Below are 9,069 nucleotides of genomic sequence, written 5' to 3' on the forward strand. Positions count from 1 at the left end.
TATATATATATATATATATATATATGCATATATATAGACACACACACACACACACACATATATATATATATATATATATATATATATATATATACATATATACAATTATATATACATATATATAATTGAGACTCAGATGAATTAGGTACTTAAGTTGAGCATCAAATCAGTGCAGTATTATCCGTACAACTCAAAGTAAGGTGAATATAATCAAAATAAGCAACAGGATATCATGAGGTGATGCAGTATGATCATTTCAAGTGGCTCCATTTAATTGAACAATGCAATCATTACTTCAATTTAAATGCAGGGCTATCCTCAGCTGCATAAATAAATCAATAGAATTTTTAATCAGTTGGACACATTAATATAATTTTACTCAAATGCTCTAACAGAGAGAAAATGGAAAGAGTCCATGTTGCTACAAATGTAGCTAAGAATATAGTACACTTCTAAGAAATGTATGAAGTTTGTTGGGTCATATCTTGTAAAAGATTGTGGTTCATTTTTAATTTACTAGTCTTTTTATCAACTGTTTCTGTTTAGAATGGAGGGCAGGAGTGAGTTGATAGCACATAGTTGGGTATGGTCAAACTGCATCAGCTCTATGATATCCTGCTGCTTATTTTCGAAATGCGGAGTAGATGAAACAGGGACAACTGACTAAGGGGTATACTCTTTATGTTGCATGTCTTGTTTCTCTATTTGTTTTTTTCGTTGTTCAAAAAAAGTTAGTTTTCTATGTTTTCGTTTTTATGTTTTCACTTCTCATTGTGTTTAACGTTTTTTTGATGTCCTGTACCCATATATGCATGTATGTATACATATAGATGTAAGTATGTACATATATGTATGGATATATGCATATATTTATATATTATATATATTACTATATGATCGAATGCCATGCATCCTTTTCCAAATAGGTTTTATCTTTTATATATATATATATATATATATATATATACACACAGACACATATATACATATATATATACATCTATATATACACACATATATATACATACATATATATTACATATATATATACATACAAATACATATGCATATATACACACACACATATATTACATATATATATACATAAAAATACACATGCATATATACATACATATATATACATATATATATACACACATAAATATACATATATATATATATATACATATACACACACACACACACACACACATATACACACACACATACACAAAGATATAAATATATATATATACATATATACAAATGTATATAAACACATATTGAAAGAAATAGAAATGAAAGTTATATGTATAGATACATGATGAAAGTAATTGAAATTGAAACCATATAATAGTGTAAGTATTAATAGAGATGTTATTGTTTCACTTTTGACATGTAATACAGAAACAGTGTAAGAGATAAGAGATTGCTCTGGGCTCACATTAGGCAAGAAGTTGAAAATTGTTTTGGCTCATGACACTGCATGGAACCTAAGTAGGGCATGTGTAAAATTTGAATGAAATTTGTTGGGTAGTTCTTGAGTTTTAGTGATGCACACAGATAGACAGACACGCATTCTCAGCTTTATATATATTGATAACCATAATAAAGATGACTTCTTACATAGGCACAAAGTTACAATCAGTGAGGTTAAGGTTCAGTTAATTAAATCAACCTCAGAAGTAAAGTGGTATTTATTTTAATTATTCTGGAAGGATAAAAAGCAAAGTTGGCCTTGGTTGCATTTCAATTCAGAGTGTAAAAAGGCATAATTATTGCAGTTTGCATTTTGTCCAACTCAAATGATTCTATCATTCATGCTCTTAAACAGGCTACAGAGTCTTGGGTACTGATAGAGACAATTATTTCCTGTACTTGGCTATTTATTTTATTAGCCCTGGAAGGATGAAAAGTAAACTAAACAAAAAGTGTACAAAATACCCTGTATTAGTGTATTTAGCCCCGTTGTCTGCTACACCACAACTCTCACCAATAATCATAATAACTGGATAAGGCCATCCTTGATAAAACATGCCTTAAATAAGATAAGAAGGTTATTACTGGAATAACTTTGATCATAGGTCTGACATAAAGCTACACAACAACATACTCATAACTATTTAAAATAAATTGTGTGAAGTTGAATGTAAGAATACAATAATAGTATTAAGTAATCCCTATACCACTATACTACTTACATGTATAGTTATAAAATTACACAAAAACAAATATAACATCTTTGTCGATTGTTTACAATTTTTGTTACGTTACATGTATCTGTACTTTATCTTTCTCTCTATTCTATTGTGAATAAAGCTTTTTCCTAGTTATTCACTTAAATTTTATTCGGTAACAGAAAGAAAACAAATATCAGAAAATTTCCCAACCCTGAAAAATTTAATGCCAATCCAGTTTCTTTTGCTATCAGCAAAAGACTGGTAGCACTGATACTACATGTTGAACCTTATTCACCTGAGAAGCTTGACACTCAAATATATCTCTCTGCAGGATATAACTACATCACTGATGCCACTGCTGTGATATTGCAATCCAATACTTGAAATACAGCATGTCAAGCTGCTTAATGAAATTTATGTGCTCCATCTTTTGGGGCAGATGCCAAACATCATAGAAATCAATCAATGAATCCCTTCCTATTTCCTAAACTTATAGCAAGGACTGCAATTTTAAAGCCATCACTGTAGATCAGTGATGGCTAAGTTACGTTTAAAATCCCCTGTTGGTAAACATTACTTTGAATTAGAAGACTGCTGGAATGTTAAATAATGATGGTAGTGGCAGTGGTAATGACAATGAGCTAACAATGAACACTTTCAGACAATAATTTCTACTTTCAAGAGCATAACTACACCTGATCTTCCTTGTTTACTTTTATCCTTGAAGAATGAACTATATGAGAAACAATTTGGTGGACACACTTGTGTATATGGATATGGTTCTGGTCTGCAGAACACAAGCTAAACAAAGCAATCTGGCTAGGTTTCTGTACGTTTCTAAAGAACGCTATCATATCTTCAATCTTACCTTACTGTTGTTATACACAGAAGGGAAACTGTATAATTGACAAGTATTTCATTAATAAGGTTGGGATTCCTTGGACTTCCTGAAAAGAAGTTTCATAATTAAAGGCATGCCCAACATAGCATATGAAGGATTTCTTCTGGAATTACTGGAACAGTCAATCAAGTTTCAATTATCACAATTCACATCAGCCTAATGTTTCTTCATTCAACTGCAGCATTCCTTTTGAATCTTTTATGAAGCTGTCTGTCCCCTCAAGCCATATTCTAATTAAACATTAACTGTATATCATGCCAACCTCCCCAGCTAAACATGAATTCAGGAATCTAAGAATACTTCCCTTGCTTTATGATCTAAGAACATAAATATATAAATATAAATCAATCAGTGTTGTCAGAACTTGTGATCTATGAAAAGATTCTCATGCTGAAGTCTTCAAAAGTACTTACTTTTTTCTTAGCTCTTCTTTTCTCAGCTTGCCGCTTTTCTTTCTCTTCATCTGCTGTTAATTCATTTCTACTTTGAACTGGTTTCTGAATTAAAAACAATAGCTCTTAAATAATGTAATCTGTCTGACAAGGTTCAAGCTCTTGTAACTTCAATATTTTCTTTTCTAGATCAAATTTCAAAGGTTAAAAAAAGGGTGTTGATGACAAAACACTTACCAGGAGTATCACTAGCCTTAAATAAATATACAATTATATGGAAACTAACAACAACCTTACAAGACTTCTAAACAAGGGTAAAGTGAAAATAATGTAAACAGAGTGTGGAAAGTTGAAATAAATTATTAATAAAATATTAGATCGTAATAAAAATATAACAAATCAGAAAGTTTTAAAAGCAAGTGACATTCTTCCATGAAAACAAAAGCTTTAGTAAATTCAAACAAAATTTTACAGAACATATAAAACAATGGTTTACACATCTCTAGGTCCAGGTGAAGCATTTATAGGAAACTGAGAGAAATTATGAAAGAAAGATACCCTCACAACTATATTGCTGAATAATTTGTGTCTTCCAACCAAATCTACTTCTAACAGAATATTAACTATTTCATATAAATACCCAAACAACAATGGGCATTTCTTCTTGTACCTCTCACTCAGGCCCCATTTTTCGGCTATTTAAAGATTTGTTTTTAAAATCTCTGATGCAGTAAAATGACAAAGACATCGAAACTCTTGTAACCTCTTTCATAGGGGAATGGAATTATACCCCAGAGGTCTCACTGATTATGATTGCAAAGCCCTGAAGAAGTATCAACTTATCTTTTGTGATGTAAACTGATAGCAGATAGATTTTAGCAGCTCCAGCTTTGTCAGCAGCAATAAAACTTTTCTTAAAATTGAATTTCAGTGGGATGAACTACTTTTGGTTACATATCATGCTGTAAAGAAGTGGTTCTCAACCATTTTTTACCTAGGGACCCCTTTGATTCCTATTTTACCCTACTGGACCTCCATAGTCATTTGCTGTATATAAAAAAAAAATCCTATCATATTTTTTTATCATTAAATATTATTAGGAATTGTATTAAAAAAATTAAACTATTTTTGTGTATCATAGAAGTGTAACCAATTTAGTGCATATAAATTTTAACAACAAAATCTTATATGGACCCTAGTTGAGAACCACTACTGTAAAACTTTTGTGCAGCTGCACACACATGCCTACCCTGTTCTCCCTTCATAAGGAACTACATCCATAAATCTTTACAAGATGACAATCAGATATGAGACCAAACTGGCCATGAACAAAAAGGCCAAACCATTAAAGAGGTCATGGTTGGCCAATGTACACACACTCAAGCACCTGAGTGTACACACAGAACCACACACACACATACTCATCATTTAATCTCTCCCTTCCCTTCTCTTCTCTTGTAAGCAGCCACACATCTTCATACACACATACAAGCACACATAAGACTAATTCTCAGACAGAATCAAGGTAGACCTTGAAGAGAGAGGGCATATCGCTAATGAGACCACAAATAGTGATGAAAGAACTGTGACAAACAAACAACTGATTGATTGTTTAGCCAACACATTAAATGAACAATCAATTAGTTAGTTGGTTACACATTTAACTGATTGGTTAACAATAAAGAAGTGATACTGAATCAGTGCGTGTATTTCTTATCATTGGTATAATGATCCTTCCAGGACACAACAAGATTTGTTTCAACATATGAATACACATCAAGAATCTTGCAAACCAAAAACAAAAGTGTGTGTGTGTGTGTGTGTGCACGTGTCTCTCTCTCTCTCTCTCTCTCTCTCTCTCTCTCTCTCTCCCAAACATAACAGTAGAGGAAAGATGTGTTAAGATTACATCAGTTTGTAATCTGAGACTGAAATATGTCTCTGTCTCTCTTTTTTCAATCCAGAATGGAAAAACAATCTCTACTCACTCCAACAAAACATATTAAGATCCATTTCTAAACATTTGTTATGGATTCTATAGAATTACTGCATCAGTAAATATAGATTAGTATTAATAGTTGGGGGTGAGTAGCTGAATTGTTAGTAAGATAATTTCAGTAAGATACAAAAAAATTGCAATTGGTACCATTGTTCAGAACTTACCACAGTTAATACTAAAACGAATACTTTAATGAATAAAGTAATCACATTGGGTGAGACAGGACTGAAAGATGTGACTTTGAATGCTAAGTGATACTAAGGTCACATTTTTCAACGATTATGCAATATGTATGAACCATATAAAATGCATATAAAATGCAGATAGTGTGTGAGTGTGTGTATGTGTAAACACACACACATTTAGGTAAACAACTGGAATTAAATAATTATTTCAAATTATAACAAACAGTTGAAATCTGACAGCAACGTGGAGTAGAATTAAGTTCTCAAGATGCAGCAAAAGTGACAAAACGTTTATTGCTAGTTGAATATATTTCTCATAATCCTAAATTCCCTGGAGGAAAGCACAAGCATTCCATGGTCTATTTTACATTTGTCTGGCTTTAATTTTCTTTTTCTTTAGTTTTCATGGGTTGAGTTGTTCTTCAAATTCAAACCTTCAAACTTGGAGTTAGTTTTTTTTTGTCTATATTTGAATATATTCTCAAAGCAAACAACTTAGCTGTTAAGTGAGAGTGATATCTGCCTTTTCTTCTTGGTTAGGTAAAAGTGGTGCAAGTACAAAACTGTGTAAATCTTTATCTAACAGGATAAGACAATTTCTTTACTTGTGGTCATCGTCTGCAAAGGAACACTAAGACAGATAATTTAGAGAGCTAAGTATCAATGTGAAACCGAAGTTTAAGAACTTATGCTTAGCAGAGTGAAAACAAAATGAAGAGAAAGCAATTTGGTAGAATCAAGATTTCATGAAGAAAATAATCCATTAGATAGTAGAAGAAGCAGAAAAATATATTTAAATGATTATTCTCGAGCATATTCACCATCTACTTCAATTATTGCTTCCCATTTGCTTGGCAGCCAGTTGCAATAATCATTTAAAGATATTTTTGTTAAATGTTGTTATTGTTTTTGTTGAATAAAATTTATTGAAAAAAAGTCACAATAATTATGCACCTACCTAATACAATATCAAGAACAAACCAGTACAATTTTGAAAAGAATGCATTGGAAATTACAAAGGTAAAATAATTTCTGTGGTTTTGAACATCACAGAAAGAATAAAAGAATTGACAGAAAAAGACAAAATAGGAAATATTAAAAAATAATTACCATCTTTGTTAAATGTTTTTCACAAGCACCTGTTAAAAAGAAAAGTGAAAAGAGAATAAGAAAATAAAACATACTTTTATAATCAAGTGAAACATGGAGAGTTATTAGAGAAAACATATCAATGATATAGTCAACATGAGAGGAATAGATAACACCAAGTTTTCCAATAATTAACATGAGATGAAGTCATCAATAGTGACCAAATAATTAAGGGGTTTCAAGGAATAATACATGGAGTAAACAGCAAAAGAAAAAAATAGTTTTGAAATAAAAAGCTTCACATAGAAAACACTATGACAATTTGATTTCATTCCATAGATCCTAATCTGCCCCAGCTAATTAAATGTCACAATCAGACTAAAATATCATATTCTCCATTACATTTTATCTGTTATACAAATAGTTGGCCTATTTAGCTATTTAGCAAAAAGATAATAAAACTTTAAGGAAAAGTTACTTGTCATAAACAAATGTCTGATGTGAGAGTATGAGGGCAAATTTGTTTCACACTTCTGTATCTGTAAAAGTCTTTACATGCAGATATGTGGGGTGTTTGTGCATTGTGTGTGAGGGGAGTACATACATATACATATGTACATGTACATATGTATATATACATATATACCCATGCATATATACATATATACCTAGTTATGGTATATTCTGTTAAGAACATAGTAGAGTACAGTATAAAGCTATCCACCTTCAGATTTACCCTGTGCTAACCACTAATAGTATTATATGTACTTTGAGGTTTGCATTTAGGCATCTGCCATGTGAGAATAGATAATTGAAAAAACTGGAGTCAACAATTACATATATACCTATGTATATATATACAGGATGTCCCAAAATTAAGGCAACCAACTTTTTCCAGTTATATTTCAGGTCTGAGCATTGCAATGCAATGGTAAAAGAAACACAATCATGACACTACCACATTTATTCAATATTAGCAGTATAACCTGACGTTGTCCGGGTGTGACTTATTACGCCATCTACGATAAGTCTTGCTAGGTGAAAATCAACTAAAAAAGAAAGCCTTACAACGAAAAACCCTTATGATGTAAATATGTTCATAATTCAAAAGACGAAATTAATAGGTAAAGTCTGAAGGCTGTTTTGCGTAACATTATTAAGCGTACGTAACTTTCATCCATCTAATTGGCTATAGAAATGCTTGTGCAAAACAACTTTTTGCGCTGCCCTGATTATACATAGCAGAGTAATCCCTTTTCGCAGGAGCTAGGACAGCAATTTGTGACGAAGCAATTGCTGGCGATCTGTTGCTACACAGTTTTGTCAGAATTCTATCAGATTGGGCAGAAGATGTAGATGCACCATTTTGCATTATGTTCAAAGTAGCTTCTGGAATGTGGTGAATTGCTGCAGTCTGTTGCTGTCTTTTTAAACCGGTTGCTGTCTTTCCCCAGCAAACTCTCTTCTTTGGAGGCATAATCTATGTATATATTAAACAGAACAACAAAAGTTATAATAGATGGCAGGGTCGGTACTTTTCACATATCTGTAATTTTTCAGATTAACACCCGCAAGATTACCCAACCCTAATCCTAAACCTAATCCTAACACTAACCCTAACCCTAAACCCTAGCCCTAACCCTAAAACCCTAACCCTGACCCTAAAACCGTGACCATAACACTAACCGTAACCATAACCCTAAACCCTAACCTTGACCCTAACCCTAACACCCTAGTGAAAATCGTGGTATATTTACATTGATGAACATGAGTTGTATTTTACTGAATGATTGTGTACTTGCACGTGTATGTGTTTGAGAGAGCGAGAGAGGAAGAGGTAGAGAGAGGGAGAGAAAGGAATAGAGGTAGTTAAAAGTTTTCTCATGACGGTGTCTCTTCACTGCCTATTCTTCATTAGAAATCTACGGATGCACATAAGCACATAATAGAGAAAAATTAAACAAATATGGACGACTTGCTCCGAAACACCACCGAGTGGGGAACACTTCTCAAAAATAACCTGCAGTTGTTTCCTTCAAAATTCCTACATGCTCGAAATGTACATACATCAAGGTATATTTGTAGAAAATTTCACGAAAAAATATTCATTTTCCAGGAAGTTAAGAGGAATTTAAGTGGAATTTCCGAAAATTGTCCCCCACCCTCCTCCAAAACACTTTCACGGAAAATTTTTGTATATTCGGAATCTACATAATAAATAATATATGCATAGAAAATTTCATTAAAAAATATTCATTTTTCTGAAAGTTATGACCTTCCAAAGTCGGTGGGTACAACTCTATAGTTATGCCACATTCACGAA

General features: G+C 32.2%; 1 protein-coding gene across 9 annotated transcripts in view; it reads right to left on the minus strand.

Moving 5' to 3' along the window:
• The window catches only part of LOC106867759 (tetratricopeptide repeat protein 31), a 225,191-nt gene that overhangs the window by 185,463 nt on the left and 30,659 nt on the right, over positions 1–9,069 (minus strand). For all 9 annotated transcript variants that reach the window (XR_008266010.1, XR_008266011.1, XR_008266009.1 and 6 more), the window contains exons 2-3: positions 6,768–6,796; positions 3,495–3,578 (exon numbers count right to left, since the gene is read on the minus strand). Coding sequence is in view for 4 of the 9 variants with exons in the window: in XM_052974422.1 (XP_052830382.1) it covers positions 3,495–3,578; positions 6,768–6,796 (113 nt within the window). In the remaining 5 variants the exon portion in view is untranslated. The remainder of the gene's footprint in view (positions 1–3,494; positions 3,579–6,767; positions 6,797–9,069) is intronic.

The sequence above is a fragment of the Octopus bimaculoides genome, chromosome 18, assembly GCF_001194135.2.
Source record: "Octopus bimaculoides isolate UCB-OBI-ISO-001 chromosome 18, ASM119413v2, whole genome shotgun sequence".
In the NCBI taxonomy this organism is placed as follows: domain Eukaryota; kingdom Metazoa; phylum Mollusca; class Cephalopoda; order Octopoda; family Octopodidae; genus Octopus; species Octopus bimaculoides.